Source organism: Pelophylax lessonae (genome assembly GCF_965119305.1).
Source record: "Pelophylax lessonae genome assembly, chromosome: 7".
NCBI lineage: Eukaryota > Metazoa > Chordata > Amphibia > Anura > Ranidae > Pelophylax > Pelophylax lessonae.
The window spans coordinates 60,005,161-60,027,945 of record NC_138774.1 but is presented as its reverse complement, the minus strand read 5'-3'; the positions used below and the strand labels follow the sequence as shown (position 1 = coordinate 60,027,945).

Here is a 22,785-nt window from a genome sequence, read left to right as displayed (position 1 = left end):
CCATCAATGCCCACAATCAGTGCCCATAGTGCTGCTAGTCAGTGCCCATCAGTGCCTGCTCATCTAGGCACTGATGAGCACTGACTGGCAGCACTATGGGCACTGAGTGTGGGCACTGATGGTGCTGCCCATCAGTGCCGCTCATCAGTGCCACCCGTCAGTGTCCAGTGCCATCCGCCAGTGCCCATCAGTGCCCATCAGTGCCGCCCGTCAGTGCCGCCTCTCAGTGCCGCCTCTCAGTGCCCAGCAGTGCCACCTCTCAGTGCCCAGCAGTGCCACCTCTCAGTGCTCATCAGTGCAGCCTATCAGTGCTCATCAATGCCGCCTCTCAGTGCCGCCTCTCAGTGCCGCCTATCAGTGCCGCCTATCAGTGCTCATCAGTGCGGCATATTAGTACCTCCTCATCAGTGCCCATAAGTGCCACCTCATCAGTGCCCATCAGTGCAGCCTATCAGTGCCCATCAGTGCAGCCTATCAGTGCCCATCAGTGCCGCCTCATCAGCGCACATCAGTGAAGGAGAAACATTTATTTTCAAAATTTACTCGCAGAAAATAAGAAAAACTTTATTTTTTTTTCAAAATTTTCTGTCTTTATTCTTTTTTTTTGTAAAAAATAAAAATCGCAGAGATGATTACATACCACCAAAAGAAAGCTCTATTTGTGTGAAAAAAATGATAAAAATTTCATATGGGTACAATGTAGCATGACCGCGCAATTGTCAGTCAAAGTGTGAGAGCGCTGAAAGCTGAAAATTGGCCTGGATGGGAAGGGGGTTTAAGTGCACAGAAGGCAAGTGGTTAAAGCAGTCTAATGAGTTGGACAGAACCACCTCTGGAGGGAGTCTATTCCACATTTTCACAGCTCTTATGGTGAAGAAACCTTTTCGTATTTGGAGCTGAAATCTCTTTTCCTCTAGACGTAAAGAGTGCCCCCTTGTCCTCTGTGTTGACCTTAAAGTGAACAACTCAACACCAAGTTCACTATATGGACCTCTTATGTATTTATACAGGTTGATCATATCCCCCCTTAATCTCCTCTTCTCAAGAGAGAATAAATTCAGTGATCCCGTGGATCACAGGAGTACAGTTTGTTCTGCACTCCCATGACCCGTTCTCAGCTGACAGCAGGCTAAGGCCCCCTGTTGGCTGACATCACAGTGCCAGTCCTGCCTGGGAAAAGATTGCGACCCTATGGTCGGGATCCACCTAGGAGCCTTCCCTAGCAACTGGCTCAGCCTCTCAGCCATCCGCTGAGAGTCTGAGCCAGCTGCTCCCAGCCCCTCCACAGCCCAGCGCTCCAGTAGGTGGGGGGTCAGAGCAGAGAGCAGTGACTGACAGTCATTCGCTCTCCGCTCAGAGTGGCAGGAGTGATCAGCGGTGTTTGATTGCTCAGTTCTCACTCTTAGAGACGGATGGGGACAGATGCAGCATCGCATTGATACTGCATCCTCCTAGGTAAGTATGATTTTTTTTTTTTTAAAACCTCTCTTTTATTATAGTACAGCGAGAGAGCTTGTCAACCTAGGACAGAAATTTTGTTACTGCCAGAATCACCAAGTGAAAATAAATTGAAAAAATCTTATAAAAAAAAACAAATGCAGCCACCACATCTAAGGACAGGTAAGCTGAATATATTCATATTTTTTCTTGTGCTTGGTAACACTTTAAGGTTACAGAGATAAATGTGTGGCTTTAAATACTGGGGTATGATCATGTACATTCATTAGAACTGAGGGAGTCACTTGGAACGGTGGTGAAATGTCCCAACATTACAAAACAAGTCCAAGTGAATGTGACTAATCCCTCCTAGCTAAGTCAGCATTATACTTGTAGCTTTCCTTCAAAGTCACGGCTCTATGCTGCAGATTTAATTCCCCTTCTTGTACGAAGCTGAGCAGTAGCAAGATCATCTTTCCCTTCACTGCAGTACTCACATTACCTCTGGTGCCATCCCTAGCAGACTCACCAATATGTGATCCAGCCTTATGGCTGGAATACACGATAAGAAAATCGGCCGAAAATTTCCGTTCAGCGAGCGATCGGCCGATATTCTACTCGTTAATGCCCAGCCATCAATGAGCGATATCGATATTGTGAACGAAAAATACCGTTTGAAAAACCCGAAAAATTCTGTTTTTGCGAATGAACGATATTCTATACGTTGGTGTTGAGGTCGTTCAGTTTAAATCTGTATAACCTCATCACACATGAGGATTGAGGAACACTGTTTCGATGGTCGGCGGGCAACGGTCGGGCGATATTCGGATCGTGCATGTTGGCAACGTTTTCGACCGACAAATACTTTTTCAAAAGTCGGTGGTCGAATGATCGGGCGATATTCTAATCGTGTATTCACACCATTACTCTACTACTGTGGTTGAATGACACCCAATGTTTTACATTTTTAAACTGTTTTTTTACTAATATATTTATCAAACAAATAAACATTCAATGACAAAGGATTCTCAGAGCACTATTTGCTAGCTGAAGAGTCAGAACAGCAGTGATTGCCTGCCTTGAGGCCCCTTATACTTCCTTCAGATGAGGGAAGAATTGCTGTTGATCAGTCACAGACCACCTGTGTAAGTAAATTTCAGCTGAAGCTGCTGAAGTCTGTAAACAGTAGTCTTTTTTAGAGGTAGGTAAGACCATATGATAAAGATCCTAAAATGCCACCTGCTGATTTAACAAAAGAATACAGAATAATAACATACATTATTTTACATTTACCTGAATGAAAAAGATAATGTTAAAAATATATTTTTATATTTTTTATAGAAATAAGAAAAGGAAATATGTATAAAACCACTATACATTCCCTTTAAAAAGACTCTATCACTAGGTTAGGTTGCTTTTTTTGTTCATATTACTTCACTTGCTTGTACATTACCAAATGTACTGAATTATTTGTGGTTTTACCCATATATATATATTGTAAGGGATTACTCATTGGTAGGCGTGGATGACCCCTTTGGGGGTGCGTTTTCACAGAGAGATAGCCGAGCAGAGGTTGAAAACAATAGTTTGGTTTATTAGGTCAATTTTCTTCATACCAGTGCATGCAGCAAAAACATCAAAATAAAATAAAAGACAAAATAAATCCTTGCCTCTGTGGGCGGCTACCTTCTCACGCTGGAACCTACCTAAGAAGTCTTTCCAACCTACTGTTGGGCCGACACTGCTGATCCTACAGCAGACACTCAAATGTCCATTTGTTTGCTTTTCACACAGCACAAACATTGTCCATTGAACATGTCCCTTTGTTTTCTTTCACACAGCACATGTTCATTTATAACAGGATCCTTTACTCTTCAGATTCTTCACATTGAACACAGTTCATTTAACAGGTCCCTTTACTCTTCACACTCTTCACATGGAACACTTTGTCTTCTCACCTTTGAGACGTCTTCACTCGTGGTTACCCTCCTTAGCTTCACATCGCTGTAGGGGGTCTTCTCCCATGCTCACCAGCTTGTCGGGAGGCACACATCCGACTGTCCCCCTCTCCCAGCCCACACGGCGACAGGAGGCAGCAGTCCTTCTCCCATGCCCACACGGCGTCGGGAGGTACACGTATGTCTGCCTTCCTCTCCCAGCCCACACGGCGACAGGAGGCAGCACTCAATAGATTTTCTCTGGACAAATTATAGAGGCCTTGATCTCCTCATTCTGAACAGCTGAATGGTTTTCAACTTCCTGCTGGCTCTTTTTGCAGCCAACACCCTATAGTATCAGTGAACTTTTCAAAGCAGGTGGGAATGTGTCTCCTCTCAGTGACTACATTCCCAGATTTACCTGACTTCCTGTCACATACCCCCCCCTCTTGTTTCAACCCTAGGGTTGGGACACATATTTCCAGGCACGCATGTGTCAGGCACTGCTGACTCACTGATAAGCCTCCTATTATCCTCAAGCTTCCGGATGAAACTGTTTCTGTCATCTTCACTGACAGATTTCTCATAAATGCCACACAGTTTGTCTCTCATCTCATATACACATTCTTCAACTGCATTTTTGGCATAATTTTGCTCCTTCTCGTTTCTGTCATCTTCATTGACAGCTTTCTCATAAATGTCAGACAGCTTGTCCCTCATAACCGTCTGTCCAATCCACCATGGAGGACCGTGATCCATAGGCAACTCAATTGGGCTAGTCTTAATGTCTTCAACATTCTTAAGACGCCTCTCTCTGCAATCCATAAATGTTTTCCACAAAACTTTGAGAACCTTTGCTTCACTAAGCTTTGTTCCAAGTAGGGACTCTTGACATCCCTCTGTGACTTGAGTTGCCTCTCCATACAGCTGTACACAATCATTGACTTTTTGTTGTAAAAGGGAATGATCTTCCTTCTTGAGCTTTGCTTGCTCTAAGATGCTGTGCAGAGGATTTTCCAATTGAGACAACAGGCTGTCACACATTTCTTCAAAGTGACCCCTGTTCCTTTTCCCAGAGATATCAATATCATTCAAACATTTCATATTCATAGGCAGATCTGAAGCATTTGCACTCATCAACTTCTTAAACTTTTCGCCCTCCTGAGCGAGTCGCAGTAAAGGCCTACTATTTGATTTGATATTCAGTTTATATTTCTTGCCAAACTCTTCACAGAAGTAGCCAACCAGAACATCATCAACTTTCCTTCCACCAACATAGGGGTTAAAGGCAACAACACAGTTGAACCCAGCGATCTGGGTGGTATCCATTATAGACCTCCTCTCTGCATCAGTGAAGAAGCATGGAACTGCAACACATTCTTTTACAGGTTTCTTCAATGCACTTTCTGCTGAACTATTTGACCGCTCAAGGTCACCTAGTTCTTTTTCTCTATCTGAATTCCACATGGAATGCATCTCAAGATCACGATCAAACTTCTGCCACCCGTCTTTCACCAGTTCCATTTTGGAAACACTCCCTGAAAGGCACTTATTCATTTGCTTCACGTTTTCACCAACAGCCTTAGTTTTCCCCACTAGGTTTTCAGCCTGAACTGAGAAATCACCACATTTCTTACTCAGCTCCTTTGTTTGCTGAAGTTCTAATGATACATTTTCCAATGCTTGAAGTTTTTGAAGGAACGGTTTATTCCAAAGGGGTGATTCAAGCCACATGTCATCACATTTCTGAGGCTCACTCAGGACAGACCCCAAAACACTGATCCTTTTAAAAACTGCATCAGGCACACTATCCCCTCTTTGGGACAGATCCTCTGTTGCCTGGAATTCCTCTTCCAGTTCCTGCAACGGAATCTTCATCTCTTCTACTTGCTGTTCTAAGGCTCGTTTAGACTTTTCTAGCTCCTGAACGCTTTTCACAACATCATCCTTGGAGCGGACCAAATCTTCCATTTCTGTACACAGCTGTTGGTTAACTCTTTCTAGTTCAGCCTTACACTCTAGAGCTTCCTCCAAAGAGCGAGCCAAGAACAGGGCTTTGCTCTCGTTATCACGCACCTCCGTTTCTTCACGTGCGCGTTCTTCTGCATATTTTGCAGACACAGTCTTCTCTTCACCAAGCATCTGATCAAACTTCTTTTTCACATCTTCAACACACTGTAATGAACCAACGCTTTCTTCCATGCGTTTTTTCATATCCGCTATCTGAGCTTGCAATGTTGCGACTTGCTCTGATAGGTTTTTCTTTGCTTCCGCCTCCTCTTTTAATTGTTCCAGGAAGCCATTTTTCTCATCTTCCATTTGTTTGAGCTTTGTGCTAAAACTCAGCCTTTGACACCTCTCTTCCTGTAAGAGTTCCTGCGTGTCTTGCAGCTGCGATTCCAAGATAGAAAAATCTTCCGCAATTTCTCTAGATTTGCTGTCTGCTTGAGAAAGCTGATTTGTAACATTGTCCAACTCAACCTGCAGTCGGTTTACCTTCTCTGACAGCTTAGCACACAATCGGTCACCTTCTGACACCTTCACTTGCGATTCCAGAAGCTGTACCTCTACTTTTTCCCTCTTATGTTCACAATCTCCTTTTCCCTGCATAAGAGCTTTCACCTCATTGGCTAGCTTCTGGGAATGAGACCGTAATTCTGCCACACAGGCTTCTTTCTCCTTTAACTGCTGCTGGAAACGTTGGGCTTCACCTTTCCAACTTTCACAGTCTGCACGTAATTCATCTACCACATTGCTCAAAGTGGTGAGCTCATACACAGTACTCAGTAATTTAGCCTCTCTTTCACTTTTCTCGTTGTCGCTGAGAGACAATGTCGTTTTCAGAGCGACATTCTGTTCCTGCGACTCCTGCAGGTCTATTTTTGTAACTTCCAAACACTGAAGACTTTTTTCCAGCTGATTACTCAACTCCAACATATCAGCCATACTTTGCTTCTGCAAAGTCTGAATTTCACTTTCCTTTTCCATGAGGATGGTATCTTTCTCCATTATAGTCTCTCTGCGTTTTTGCAACTCGACCAAAAGAAGAGCAGTGGATTCTTCCCACTGTGACACATGAGACTTGAGTAGTTCATTCATTTCCTGCAAGTTTCTATGCTCCATTTTAAGCAATTCCAAGGCTTGTTCCTTTTCTTCCATTTTCCGTTGCAAGGCATCCAACTCAGCCCTGCACACATACTCGGTTTCCTCCAAACCGATGGCCTCCATTGGCTGCTGGCGTCTCTGTTTCCAGCCTGCCATGCTCTCTTGGTGATCCTTTTGTTGAGCTGCAAAGCTCCATTGTTTCAGCATCTCCCCCATTTTGGGTTTACTTTTCATCTGAGCACACTGCGTCTCCATAGCAGTTTCATCAGTGTTGCTAGGGACAACAACCTTCCTCTTTAGTAGACTCTCTTTAGGCATGGATGGGGCTGGTTCAGACGGTAACATCCCCTCCATCCATAGAATCCGGTCTCTCATTTCATCTATCTTTGCATTCTTCAGGCGTTTTGAACGCCCCATCTTCAATAACTCCACAAACAAATTTTTCACAGTCCAGCAAAAAAATTTTCAGACCACTGTCTCTTTAACACATGTAGTTTTTCTCTCTCTTGCAAGATCTCTTTTCCTGCACACACAGTTTGTGCAATCACTTGCACCAGACACAACAAAGTTCATCAAATAATTTTGAGACCGCTGTCTCTTTAAAACACTTTTTTTTTTCTGTCAGGATCTTCTCTCCTGCACACATAGATTGTGCAATCTCATGCACCAGATAAAGTTCATCAAACATTTGCACTTCCTTGCAGGGATCTCTGCTTATGCCCACTGCATACCTCCACCATATGTAAGGGATTACTCATTGGTAGGCGTGGATGACCCCTTTGGGGGTGCGTTTTCACAGAGAGATAGCCGAGCAGAGGTTGAAAACAATAGTTTGGTTTATTAGGTCAATTTTCTTCATACCAGTGCATGCAGCAAAAACATCAAAATAAAATAAAAGACAAAATAAATCCTTGCCTCTGTGGGCGGCTACCTTCTCACGCTGGAACCTACCTAAGAAGTCTTTCCAACCTACTGTTGGGCCGACACTGCTGATCCTACAGCAGACACTCAAATGTCCATTTGTTTGCTTTTCACACAGCACAAACATTGTCCATTGAACATGTCCCTTTGTTTTCTTTCACACAGCACATGTTCATTTATAACAGGATCCTTTACTCTTCAGATTCTTCACATTGAACACAGTTCATTTAACAGGTCCCTTTACTCTTCACACTCTTCACATGGAACACTTTGTCTTCTCACCTTTGAGACGTCTTCACTCGTGGTTACCCTCCTTAGCTTCACATCGCTGTAGGGGGTCTTCTCCCATGCTCACCAGCTTGTCGGGAGGCACACATCCGACTGTCCCCCTCTCCCAGCCCACACGGCGACAGGAGGCAGCACTCAATAGATTTTCTCTGGACAAATTATAGAGGCCTTGATCTCCTCATTCTGAACAGCTGAATGGTTTTCAACTTCCTGCTGGCTCTTTTTGCAGCCAACACCCTATAGTATCAGTGAACTTTTCAAAGCAGGTGGGAATGTGTCTCCTCTCAGTGACTACATTCCCAGATTTACCTGACTTCCTGTCACAATATATATATATATATATATATATATATATATATATATATACAGTGCCTTGCAAAAGTATTCGGCCCCCTTGAACTTTTCGACCTTTTGCCACATTTCAGGCTTCAAACACAAAGATATAAAACTGTAATTTTTTGTGAAGAATCAACAACAAGTGGGACACAATCATGAAGTGGAACGAAATTTATTGGATATTTCAAACTTTGTTAACAAATAAAAAACTGAAAAATTGGGCGTGCAAAATTATTCAGCCCCTTTACTTTCAGTGCAGCAAACTCTCTCCAGAAGTTCAGTGAGGATCTCTGAATGATCCAATGTTGACCTAAATGACTAATGATGATAAATAGAATCCACCTGTGTGTAATCAAGTCTCTGTATAAATGCACCTGCACTGTGATAGTCTCAGAGGTCTGTTTAAAGCGCAGAGAGCATCATGAAGAACAAGGAACACACCAGGCAGGTCCGAGATACTGTTGTGGAGAATTTTAAAGCCGGATTTGGATACAAAAAGATTTCCCGAGCTTTAAACATGCCAAGGAGCACTGTGCAAGCGATAATATTGAAATGGAACATTAACAGATCTATTTAACCAATCATTAGTAACAGGAGTCGTCCCGGAAGACTGGAAATTGGCAAATGTCGTGCCCATTCACAAGAAAGGTAGTAGGGAGGAATCGAGCAACTATAGACCAGTGAGTCTGACATCAATAGTAGGCAAATTAATGGAAACCCTATTAAAGGATAGGATTGTGGAACATCTTAAATCCCATGGATTGCAAGATGAAAAACAACATGGGTTTACTTCAGGGAGATCATGTCAAACAAATCTTATAGATTTTTTTGACTGGGTGACTAAAATAATAGACGGTGGAGGTGCAGTAGACATTGCATATCTAGATTTTAGTAAGGCTTTTGACACTGTCCCACATAGAAGACTTATCAATAAACTGCAGTCATTGAGCATGGACTCCCATATTGTTGAGTGGATTAGGCAGTGGCTGAGTGACAGACAACAGAGGGTTGTAGTCAATGGAGAACATTCAGAACAAGGTCATGTTACCAGTGGGGTACCTCAGGGATCTGTACTGGGACCAATTTTGTTTAATATCTTCATAAGTGATATTGCAAAAGGCCTCGATGGTAAGGTTTGTCTTTTTGCTGATGACACAAAGATATGTAACAGGGTTGATGTTCCTGGAGGGAAACGCCAAATGGAAAAGGATTTAGGAAAACTAGAAGAATGGTCAGAACTCTGGCAACTGAAATTTAATGTGGATAAGTGCAAGATAATGCACCTGGGGCGTAAAAACCCAAGGGCAGAATATAGAATATTTGACACAGTCCTGACCTCAGTATCTGAGGAAAGGGATTTAGGAGTAATTATTTCAGAAGACTTAAAGGTGGGAAGACAATGTAATAGAGCAGCACGAAATGCCAGCAGAATGCTTGGATGTATAGGGAGAGGTATAAGCAGTAGAAAGAGAGAAGTGCTTATGCCGCTGTACAGAACACTGGTGAGACCTCACTTGGAGTATTGTGCGCAGTACTGGAGGCCATATCTCCAGAAGGATATAGATACTCTAGAGAGAGTTCAAAGAAGAGCTACTAAACTAGTACATGGATTGCAGGAAAAAACTTACCAGGAAAGGATAAAGGACCTTAACATGTATAGCTTGGAAGAAAGAAGAGACAGAGGGGATATGATAGAAACATTTAAATACATAAAGGGAATCAACTCGGTAAAGGAGGAGAGCATATTTAAAAGAAGAAAAACTACCACAAGAGGACACAGTTTTAAATTAGAGGGGCAAAGGTTTAAAAGTAATATGAGGAAGTATTACTTTACTGAGAGAGTAGTGGATGCATGGAATAACCTTCCTGCAGAAGTGGTAGCTGCAAATACAGTGAAGGAGTTTAAGCATGCATGGGATAGGCATAAGGCTATCCTTCATACAAGATAGGGCCAGGGACTATTCATAGGATTCAGATATATTGGGCAGACTAGATGGGCCAAATGGTTCTTATCTGCCGACACATTCTATGTTTCTATGTTTCTATGGAAGGAGTATCAGACCACTGCAAATCTACGAAGACCTGGCCGTCCCTCTAAACTTTCAGCTCATACAAGGAGAAGACTGATCAGAGATGTAGCCAAGAGGCCCATGATCACTCTGGATGAACTGCAGAGATTTACAGCTGAGGTGGGAGACTCTGTCCATAGGACAACAATCAGTCGTATACTGCACAAATCTGGCCTTTATGGAAGAGTGGCAAGAAGAAAGCCATTTCTTAAAGATATCCATAAAAAGTGTCGTTTAAAGTTTGCCACAAGCCACCTGGGAGACACACCAAACATGTGGAAGAAGGTGCTCTGGTCAGATGAAACCAAAATCAAACTTTTTGGCAACAATGCAAAACGTTATGTTTGGCGTAAAAGCAACACAGCTCATCACCCTGAACACACCATCCCCAATGCCAAACATGGTGGTGGCAGCATCATGGTTTGGGCCTGCTTTTCTTCATCAGGGACAGGGAAGATGGTTAAAATTGATGGGAAGATGGATGGAGCCAAATACAGGACCATTCTGGAAGAAAACCTGATGGAGTCTGCAAAAGACCTGAGACTGGGACGGAGATTTGTCTTCCAACAAGACAATGATGCAAAACATAAAGCAAAATCTACAATGGAATGGTTCACAAATAAACATATCCAGGTGTTAGAATGGCCAAGTCAAAGTCCAGACCTGAATCCAATCGAGAATCCATGGAAAGAACTGAAACACACACTCTCCATCCAACCTCACTGAGCTCGAGCTGTTTTGCAAGGAGGAATGGGCAAAAATTGTAGTCTCTCGATCAGTGGCGGCCCGTGCATAGGGGGCGCCAGGGCGCCACCCCCCCCACACCCCTAAAGAAAAGAAAAAAAAAAAGAAGAAAAAAAAAAAAACGAACAAATAAAGTTTTGAAAAAAAAAAAATTACAAAACGAACAAATAAAGTTTTGAAAAAAAAAATTGTGTTCGCCACTACCCCGGCCTATGTGGTGGCTATGGGGGGGGGGGGGTTTACGACCCAGAAGGGCGCCAATTGGCTTCTGGGGGCGTAACCTGAGCGCAAGTCATTGCGCTTGGGCACCCCCACTTTCCTGATATCCTGGCTGTGATTGGTCCAGTCTGCAGCCTGGACCAATCATCATTCAGGACATCCCATGGCCCCATGCTGACCCCGCTGACGTCGCGTGGACCGGCATTGCAGAGAGCGGAGGGGAGCGGAGCGGAGAGGAGACCGGAGAAGAGGAGAGGGAGAAGCCGAGCCTCCAGGTAAGTGCACTGCTCTGTCGGGCACGCACGCATAGCTCTGCATTGGGGGCATATACTGGTGGTCACTGCATTGGAGGCACGCATGCATAGCTCTGCATTAGGGGACATATACTGGTGGTCACTGCATTGGAGGCACGCACGCATAGCTCTGCTTTAGGGGACATATACTGGTGGTCACTGCATTGGAGGCACGCACGCATAGCTCTGCATTGTGGGATGTATACTTGTGGTCACTGCTCTGTCGGGCACGCACGCATAGCTCTGCATTGGGGGCATATACTGGTGGTCACTGCTCTGTCGGGCACTCACGCATAGCTCTGCATTGGGGGCATATACTGGTGGTCACTGCATTGGAGGCACGCACGCATAGCTCTGCATTGGGGGCATATACTGGTGGTCACTGCATTGGAGGCACGCACGCATAGCTCTGCATTGTGGGACATATACTGGTGGTCACTGCATTGGAGGCACGCACGCATAGCTCTGCATTAGGGGACATATACTGGTGGTCACTGCATTGGAGGCACGCACGCATAGCTCTGCATTGTGGGACATATTCTTGTGGTCACTGCATTGGAGGCACGCACGCATAGCTCTGCATTGGAGGACGTATACTGGTGGTCACTGCATTGGAGGCACGCACGCATAGCTCTGCATTGTGGGACATATACTGGTGGTCACTGCATTGGAGGCACGCACGCATAGCTCTGCATTGGGGGACATATACTGGTGGTCACTGCATTGGAGGCACGCACGCATAGCTCTGCATTGTGGGACATATACTTGTGGTCACTGCATTGGAGGCACGCACGCATAGCTCTGCATTGTGGGACATATACTTGTGGTCACTGCATTGGAGGCACGCACGCATAGCTCTGCATTGGGGGACATATACTGGTGGTCACTGCATTGGAGGCACGCACGCATAGCTCTGCATTGTGGGACATATACTTGTGGTCACTGCATTGGAGGCACGCACGCATAGCTCTGCATTGTGGGACATATACTTGTGGTCACTGCATTGGAGGCACGCACGCATAGCTCTCCATTGTGGGACATATACTGGTGGTCACTGCATTGGAGGCACGCACGCATAGCTCTGCATTGGGGGACATATACTGGTGGTCACTGGCTGCACTGGAGGCACGCACGCATAGCTCTGCATTGTGGGACGTATACTGGTGGTCACTGGCTGCACTGGAGGCACGCACGCATAGCTCTGCATTGGGGGACGTATACTGGTGGTCACTGGAGGCACGCACGCATAGCTCTGCATTGGGGGACGTATACTGGTGGTCACTGGAGGCCGCACGCATTGCTCTGCATTGGGGGATGTATACTGGTGGTCACTGGCTGCACTGGAGGCACGCACGCATAGCTCTGCATTGGGGGACATGTATACTGGTGGTCACTGGCTGCATTGGAGGCACGCACGCATAGCTCTGCATTGGGGGACGTATACTGGTGGTCACTGGCTGCACTGGAGCCACGCACGCATAGCTCTGCATTGGGGACATGTATACTGGTCACTGCATTGGGGACATGTATGCTGGTCACTACATTGAAAGGGGGCATTTATACTGGTCACTATATTGAAGGGGGCATGTACTGTGGGGTTTGTGCTAGGGGCCTGTACTGTGGGGTTTGTGCTTGAGTTGTTTGTGCGGGGTTTGTGCCTGAGGGGTTTGTGCTGGGGGGGTCTGTACTGTGAGGTTTGTGCTGGGGGGGGTCTGTACTGTGAGGTTTGTGCTGGGGGGGTCTGTACTGTGGGGTTTGTGCCACTCTCAGTCCATGTATCCCATAATAGGATGTCTCTCACAGTATATCCCATAATAGGGCCCCTGTTCCCTATTATGGGATATACTAGTACTGATGGACCCCTTAATATGTGATATATTGGGAGAATTGGTTCACGCAAGCAAAATACAGGGGACAAAATGGGTGGAGTCTATAAGGGGTGGGGCTTCTGAGAAATGGGAGGGTCAAAATGGAAGGGGCGGGGTCTTGCGCCCCCCCATCTTAAAACTTCACCAGCCGCCACTGCTCTCGATGTGCAAAACTGATAGAGACATACCCCAAGTGACTTACAGCTGTAATCGCAGCAAAAGGTGGCGCTACAAAGTATTAACTTAAGGGGGCTGAATAATTTTGCAAGCCCAATTTTTCAGTTTTTTATTTGTTAAAAAAGTTTGAAATATCTAATAAATTTCGTTCCACTTCATGATTGTGTCCCACTTGTTGATTCTTCACAAAAAATGACAGTTTTATATCTTTATGTTTGAAGCCTGAAATGTGGCAAAGGTCGAAAAGTTCAAGGGGGCCGAATACTTTCGCAAGGCACTGTATATATATATATATATATATATATATATATATATATATATTAGTATTTGTGATCTGTATATCCAATTTTTGGGTCATGTGATATTTCTCTATTCAAAATGTACTTTGTGCCTTTGTTCAATAAAGCACTTATGGGGAAAAAAAAAAGAGAGTTTATACTCAACTGTCCTGCTTCCCATTTCTCCGGTCTTTGCTTTATTCAAGAACCATTCTTCTGATGCCTGTGTCCCCTGCTGCGTGCTGTGGTTCCTTCCACTTACCCCTACATCATTGTGTTTTGTAGGGATGTAGGGGCTGGTGGAAGGAACCACAGAGCACAGTGGGGGGAGGGGGTGGGGGAAACCAGGCATCTAATACACCCTGGAGTGTCAAATGTGAAGTTTGTGAACAGAAAAAAGAAGCAATCCGCACGGTGGGACAAGTGAGTATAAGCACTCTTCATTTGGAGGTTGCTGTAAGTCAGGAAGAGCCACTTTAATATGGTCATGAATGAGTCTGTGGAGTACATACTACACTTTACTATACACTCTCCTCAGGGACACCTGCAGACCTTTGTCCTGATGTAAGATCCTACCTATCCCAGCGCACCTTCAGTGTCACTTACAATTCTACTACTTCTTCTCCCCTTCCTTCCTCTGTTGGGGTTCCCCAAGGTTCTGTCTTGGACCTCTCCTATTTTCAATCTACATCTCCTCCCTGGGTCAGCTGATAGCCTCCCATGGCTTTCATTATCATTTCTATGCTGAGGACACTCAAATCTATTTCCCTACCCCTCAACTCATTCTATCAGTCTCCTCAGGCATTCCTAATTTGCTAGCAGACATGTCTGTCTGGATTTCACACCATTTCCTCAAACTCAACTTGTCCAAAACCAAGCTTCTAATATTTCCACCCCCACATACCCCTTCCCCTGATTTCTCTGTCCAGAGCAATGGCACAACCATTAACCCTTCCCCGTATGCCAGGGTGCTAGGTGTTATCCTGAACTCGGAACTCTCCTTTCAGTCCCTCATCCTATCACTTTCCAATGCTTGCCACTGTTGTAAAATTTTGTCGGACCCGTGAAAAAAATCGGACCTCGTCACTTCCGGTGGTAGAGCATCACAAAACAGCGGATGGGAGTCGTCCGTGCGCATGCGCAGAAGACATTTTCGAGGTTTGGCAAAATTATAACAGAGAGCGGACAGCTGATTGAGAGGAGGCGGGGCTGAGGTGCGACGGAGGACGGAGGACACCGCCGCATCATCGAGACATCAGGGAGGGAGGCACATATGCAGAGCTGAATAGAGGAGGCGGGACGGAGGTGCGGCCGTGTAATAAATGCAGGACTTTAGCGACTCCTTCTGTTTTATTATCGTATTATGTATCCTTAGGATTTCATTACATTTAGTATTTCTTATTTTGTATTATATAAATACTAAATGTAATGAAATCCTAGGGATAAATAATACGATAATTACTAAAGATAATAAAACAGAAGGAGTCGCTAAAGTCCTGCATTTATTACACGGCCGCGCCTCCGTCCCGCCTCCTCTATTCAGCTCTGCAGATGACGCGGCGGTGTCTTCCGTCCCACCTCAGCCCCGCCTCCTCTCATTCAACTGCCCGCTCTGTGTTATAAGTTTACCAAACCAAGATAATGTCTTATGCGCATGCGCACTTGAGACTCCCATAACCGGAAGTGACGAGGTCCGATTTTTTCACGGGTCCGAGAAAATTTTAGAACACCACCTCAACCTCCGCAGCATCTCCAAAATATGTCCCTTCCTATCCAATGAAACCACAAAGCTCCTGATTCACTTCCTGGTTATCTCTCGCCTCGACTACTGCAACTCCGTCCTCATTGGCTTACCTTTAAATAGGCTACCCCCTTCAGTCTATCATGAATTCTGCTGCCAGATTCATCCACCTTACAAACCACTCAGCGTCTGCTACCCCTCTCTGCCAATCCCTCCATTGGCTGCCACACAAATTCAATTCGAAATATTGACAATTACTTACAAAGCCATCCACAACTCAGCCCCCAGCTACATCACTAACCTAGTCTCAAAATACCAACCAAATCATCCTTTTCATTCCTCCCTGCTCTCTAGCTCCCTCGTCACCTCCTCCCATACTCGCCTCCAGGACTTCTCCTGAGCCTCTCCCATTCTTTGGAATCCCCTTCCACAGTCTGTCCGACTATCTCCAACTCTATCTGCCTATACGTGTTCCCTGAAATAGTTTCTCTTCAGAGATGCCTATCCTGCCTCCACCTAACAACTACTTTCATTTTTTTCATCAGCTCATCCCCCATAGTTATTACCTCTTGTATCACTTGACCCTCCCTTCTAGATTGTAAGCTTTAACCACTTTACCACCGGAGGATTTTGCTGTCTTACGTCCAGGCCACTTTTTGCGATTCGGCGCTGTGCGACTTTAACTGACAATTGCGCGGTTGTGCGACGCCGTACCCAAACAAAATGTACGTCCTTTTTTTCCCACAAACAGAGCTTTCTTTTGGTGGTATTTGATCACCTGTGCGATTTTTACTTTTTGCACTATAAACAAAAAAAGAGCGTTTATTTTGAAAAAAATAACAATATTTTTAACATTTTTTTATATGAAATTCCCCCCAAAAAAATTTAAAAATCAAATTTTTTTTAAATTTTTGGCCAATTTGTTTTCTGCTACCTATGTTTGGTAAAAAAAATCATAATAAGCGTATTTTGATTGGTTTGCGCAAAAGTTATTGCGTTTACTAACTAAGGGAAAGATTTCTGTAATTTTTGGTGTTTGTTTTTTTTACGCGCAATGGCGGCGATCTGCGATTTTTTTTTGCGGGACTGCGACATTGCGGCGAACAGATCGGACCCTTGACTGACATTTTTGACACTTTTGGGGGTACCAGTGACATTACTGCAGTAATCAGTGCTATATATATGCACTGTTACTGTAGAAATTACACTGGCAGGGAAGGGGTTAATTTTATTGGAGAGGGAGGGGTTAATGTATGCCTGGTGCTTACTAACGTGTGGTGGGGGGAGGTGACTGAGTGACACAGGGACAGATCGCAGGTTTAGCTATGCTGAACACTGCAATTTGTCACTCCTTGTCACTGAGGAGATCCGCCCGCTCTGTTTACACAGGCGGGCGGATCTCCAAACTAGATTCCCCGACGATCGGGGAAGAGCGGCGGCAATCGCCGCCGCTCCTCCCCTGGCCCGACTCCCGCTGTGAATGAAAACAGTGGGAGCGAGCCTCCGGCGGCGCGCGCGCGCCGCCCACAAGGGGCGGAGTCCAGCGACGTAAGTCTACGTCGCTGGACGATAACGAGCCACATTGCTGCAGTAGCAGCAATGTGAGCGGAGGTAAAGAGGTTAATGTGCAGGGTCCTCTGACTCCTCCTGTATTGAATTGTATTGTAACTGTAGTGTCTTCCCTAATGTTGTAAATCGCTGCACAAACTGTTGGCGCTATAGAAGTCCTGTATAATAATTATAATAATAATAATGTAAGAATGCTGATCATTATGGGTTTTAACTGGTGACACATGGAGGTATGCAATCATTTGCTTCACCCAACATGCCTAGTTGGGTGTTTTATTTTTCTAGAGGGCTCAAGGCAAATTTCCATTTTGACTCAGAAGTTTATGTAGGAGCAAGTGAAGGGTGACATCAACAGAAGACGCTGATTCATCAAAGAGCATGGTGATCATCTTCTACAACGTACTATCACCATCTTTATGCTGGCCATACACGCACAGAATTTCGGCCGAAAATGGTCATTTTAGGAAAGATTGTTCGAAAATCGGGCCGTTAGTGAACACAAGTTTACCGACGATTTCAATCGCGTGCCCGGCTTATTTTGATGGATCCATAGCGAAAACTTTTATCGTTTCTACAAAAGTTGTTACGTGTATGGTAAAAATGAAACGAAAATAATATTCTGACTCGTATTGTGCATGTTATGGAACGATCATTGTGATCAGGAAAACGATTATGTAAAAGAGTTTATTCTGTAAGTTAGTGGCCAATTCGCTTTCGACTGACGAATAATCATTCAGTCTGCAAACGGCCGAAATTCTGTGCGTGTATGGCCAGCTTCTTCTATGGTCTCTATATTGTAAAAATATTTAAAAAATATTTGTATTATGCAACAATCTCATCCTATGACTGATTGACCACCCCTGGGGAGCAGAAGGAAGATAACAGAAAAAGAGCAGGGATAGGGTGATAGAGACATACGGTTTATCTCACACTCTGATGGATGCAGTGAACTCCAGTTTCTCTCTCTCTGTGCTTTGCTGGACGTTGAACTGGGCGTTATCCATAACCTTGAAGATCTCCAGGTCCTGGCCTCCATGATGTGCTGCCGCAGCCAAGAAGTGCCACCTCCCCATGTACTGCAATGGGAACTGCCAGGAGTTTAATATAAAGTCAACGATTGGACAAAATATCAATAATTGAGATCTCATAATCAGGCCTCTATTTTTTATTTACAACACAAGTACACAATCTGTGGGTCAAGGTATGAAACAGGGTCCCAAAATCTATTTTGAGGTCCCCAGAGAGTATACAATAATACATGATTTGTTATAGGCCAGTGTCAACAATGCTTTGAAATCAGTTTGAGATCATTTATAATTCATTAACAGGTGTGGTTGACCATCTTCTGGCCTGCATTTAGTCTGCTTCGGCTGCTTTTTCATTCCCATACACTTGTATGACAAGCAGAGGCGTAACTAGAACCTCCAGGGCCCCAGTGCAAGCAACCAGGAAGGGCCCCCTGGAGCCCTTCCCTTTAAGCCTTGGGCTCTTCCCACTGATCCTGGGGCCCTTTACTCTCATTGCAGGGCCCTTTATTACAGTTGCACAGCAGGAACCTTTCACAAGTTGTGCAGTGGGCCCCCTTCCTGCCATCTTGGGGCCTCCCCACGGGGGTGGAATGCCAAGGCCCTGTCACAAGTGTGACCTTTGCAATCCTGGAAGTTCACCCACTGGCGTCAGTAGTTTTTATTTTTTGGTATTTTAATTGTATTATTTTATATCATTTTATTTTTTTACAATGTCACTGACTATGACTCCATTCAGTAAAGGAAGGAGCTGATAAATTACATATTTACTGTCTCCCTTCCTGGTTCTCTATTGTGACCCATCCCCTGCAGCAGCCGGCAGGAGAGGGGAGGGAGCACAGTGGCCCAGAGACAGCATTACACAAGTGAACTGGATAAGAGGAGTGGCGGGGGCAGCATACAGAGGAACCAATCTCCTCCATTTTCCTCCTGCAGCTATAGGAGGAAAAAGGAGGACAGTGATTTCTCTACATGCTGCCCCCGCCACCCCTCCTATCCAGGTGTACAGGGGAGCCGCACGGGCCCCCTTGAGCATGGGGCCCGGTTGCAATTGCAACCCCTGCAACCCCTGTAGTTACGCCCCTGATGACAAGTGAAGCAGTTATAAAGTGTTTTCCCCCCAATAAACACTGACTGTGTTAATAGGGGAATCAAGCAAAATCACATAGTCTATGACCTGCTTTACTGTCACACACAAAGCTATAATCGGATGCCTTACTTGTGGATCTTTCTGGTATCCAACGTGATAAAACCATGCATAACCCAACCCAATAAATATTCTTTATACTTCTGAGTATCCTCTATCTGGATCATAAAAAAACAGACTTAGTTGTATTCCCCCTTTCCTGTCAGGGGTCAGTGTTGCTTGTGGTTGCATAATAAAGGGTAATGTAGGATACTGTGTAGGTTTGTTGACTCTGCTGTGCCCTTATCTAATCTATTGACAGAGCAGGGAGTACAAGAGGTACACCATGTGTAGACCTTCAAGACCTCCATTGATAGTAGCTCCATTATCAGATTGCTGGGCATAGAGAGAGAAACAAACCTCTTTTGGATAGGTCAGTGTTGCAAGGCAGAAATTAATTAACTGTGTGTACCCAGGGCTGCTGTTAGAAATCGCAGGGCCCCATACAGACTACCTTGCAGGCCCCCCCCCCCCCCAAGAAAATATTAAAGATAATTTTAGCTAAAATTACAACAAAATCACGATTATCAGACACAAATATAACATAACTTGCATAATTCCTGCTAAGGCTCCATGTACACGGGACGTTGTTAAAAGTCCCTTTGAATGCTGGAATTGTTAGGACGTTTGAAACGTCCGTTCGGTCGCGTTTGTACCTGCGTTTAGCGGTGTTTGTGGGCGTTTGCGTTTAGAAGCGTTCCTAGAAGTCAAAAAAATTATTCCCCTTCAAAATGGAAAAACGCAAACGCTAAACGCGGGTCATCGCGTTCAGACGCGTTCGGACGCGTTCAGGCGCGTTTGGACGCGTTTGTGCGTTTCAAACGCCGGGAAACACACGTTCGAACGCAAATAATTGCGTTCTTAAAAAAGTCCCTGAACGCAACTGCCTGCAAATGACTGTAAACGACCATGTGTACATGGACAGATAAGATAAAATGTAGATGGGTTCAGGGGCTTCTGAAAAAAACGCCCAACTGCTCCTAAACGGCCATTTCCAGCGTCCCGTGTACATGGACCCTTAATCTAAAAAAAAATAAAAACAATGTTAAATAAAAATGAAGATGAGATGAGAAAAATATACAGGCTGGGCAGTTGGAGCTCAGTGATCAGAGAGACAGAGAGAGAGAAACAAAGTTACAAATAAACTCCTGAGCAGAGATAAGTGCTGGGAGGGGGGGCCCACACAGGGAGGGGGATTAGTGAGGGACGACTGTCTCTTTCTCAACAGATAAAAGCTGATAGCAGGGAGAGATCAGATTCAGGTGTTGGAGGAAGATTTCTGTATTTGTTGTCGATCACAATTCCCCTCTCTTTGTGGGCCCCCCTGTGTGCTTGGGCCCCCTACAAGAGGGCTGGTGGTCCCCCCTTATAAGCGGCCCTGTGTGTACCACACACATTTTCAAATTCTTTTGACAATTTTATATGTTTGTATAATTTTTAGGAAAATAATGAATTTAATTCATTTTAATTAATTTTGGAATAAGGCTGTAACATAACAAAATGTGGAAAAAGTGAAGCGCTGTGAATACTTTCCGCATGCACTGTATAGCCAAGAAGTAAGGCCTGTCCTAGAACCGCCATCAATTTTTTTTTTTTTTTATATTGCTTTCTATGTCCCCACTAGATAGATCCACTCTCTCTGTTTGTCCTGGGGAAGATCATCACAGATGCAGAAAGTAATGGAAAATCCAAAATGTCTGAATTGTTGCCAAAACAAGAGCTAAGGGTACATCTTACAGCTTTTTTTGGTGGCAACTGTCTAAAAGAGATTATGCATCACTATAGAGAGCTTTCCCTTATTGCATCTCTGGGACAGGAAGTGAAGGCAGATCACCCAAACGGGTCACAGAAAGCAAAAAAATAATATGATAGGGGTATTAACCCTTCCCAACTTCCCAACTCTAAACTAAAACAAAAAGTGCTGGCTATACATATGCTTTATCCACAAAATTCCTATTGCACATAAAATGTTCTAAAACCTTTGCATTGTTTTGGAGCTCTAATCAGTCTGCGTAACATCTCAGCAGTGCTTTGTTAGTATTAAAACTTCTCCACCTCACTATCCTAGAGGGCCAATCACCGCCATCACAGAAAACCTAGGGTCTCACTGGTGCCACTCTTTGGAGTCTGTCCATCCCCAACTGATCTAATTTAGTCCATCGTAAAACATGAGAAAGTATAATTTCATTTTATAGTCCTCTAGTTGGATGGTTTGTTGGTTACCTGGGTCCTATTGAGGTGCGGCGCTGACAGATGGTCACTGCTGTCACAAACGAAGAGGGAGTCGATGGCCAGGCCATAAAGGTAGAGGAAATAACGCCAAGCAGTGTTAAACATGTCTACGATGGTCTCTCCACGACAGCTACAATATTGTGGCAAGCAATCTATTGGAAAATGACTCTTCTGCCCTCCTTGTGCCTCTGCTCTCTCCTGTTATCTCTGAGAACCTTGCTCTTTTTCACTTTTTGTTTATTTTTCCCACTCAGAGACCCTTGTTCTCTGCACCTGATAATCATTAACTACAGCTCTCTCCTAGTGTTAATAGAGGGGTGGATGGTCAGTTCAAAGATTGTGACCATGGAAGACCCTGTTCTAGAGACCTAAAAACTAACCTTCACCCACATATTAGCCAGTGCAGGTTCCTAACCCTCCCCCATACACTTTACACACTCGGTATTTTTTTGGGGGGGTAGCAAGCAGGTACTTGCCCCCACTTCCTCATTTCTCACCTAGGCTACCCTCAGCTACCCCTCCCCATCCATGCAGACTCCTGAGATTCACATCACACATCCCAGAAGGCTACAGAACCAGTCTCCCCTTGTTCTATGATCTGACAGATGCACATTAGGGGGCTGGTCGTGAGTGATCAGAAAATCACAGCTGGTTCCTAAATTCAAAATGGCAGCACAGCAGACTTATCAGCTGTGAGAACTTCGGGCTCTTGAAAGACAGAGTTGGAAGTTTTGCTTTTTAACCACTTGCCGGCCGCTCACGTTGAGCCTACTGCGGCAAAGTGGTTCGTTATCATCCAGCGACGTAGACCTACGTCGCTGGACTCCTCCCCTTGTGGGCGGCGTGCGCGCGCCCACTGGAGGCTCGCTCCCACTGTTTTCAGTCACAGCGGGAGTCGGGCCAGGGGAGGAGCGGCGGTGATCACCGCCGCTCTTCCCCGATCGTCGGGGGATCGAGTGTGGAGATCCGCCCGCTTGTGTGAACAAAGCGGGCGGATCTCCTAAGTGACAGGCAGGGACAGATTGCAGGATTCAGCATAGCTGAACCTGCGATCTGTCCCTGTGTCACACAGTCCCCTCCCCCCACACACGTCAGTAAGCACCAGGCATACATTAACCCCTTGATCACCAATAAAAGTTAACCCCTTCCCAGCCAGTGTCATCTTTACAGTAACAGTGCATATTTATAGCACTGATTACTGTAGTAATGTCACTGGTACCCCCAAAAGTGTCAAAAATGTCAGTTAGGGGTCTGATCTGTCCGCCGCAATGTCGCAGTCCCGCAAAAAAAAAAAAGAATAGCAGATCACCGCCAGATCGCCGCCATTACTAGTTAAAAAAAAAAAACAATAAAAATGACA

General features: G+C 44.9%; 1 protein-coding gene across 1 annotated transcript in view; it reads right to left on the bottom strand.

The window, feature by feature from the left end:
• APOM (apolipoprotein M) overlaps positions 1-21,649 on the bottom strand; it is a gene marked incomplete at its 3' end in the record, with an annotated part of 34,213 nt that extends 12,564 nt beyond the window's left edge. Inside the window, exons 1-2 of the mRNA XM_082264093.1 lie at positions 21,417-21,649; positions 17,913-18,070 (exon numbers count right to left, since the gene is read on the bottom strand). Of these exons, the coding sequence (XP_082120219.1) occupies positions 17,913-18,070; positions 21,417-21,530 (272 nt within the window). The 5' untranslated portion in view covers positions 21,531-21,649. The remainder of the gene's footprint in view (positions 1-17,912; positions 18,071-21,416) is intronic.
• Between the last annotated feature and the right edge of the window lie 1,136 nt (positions 21,650-22,785).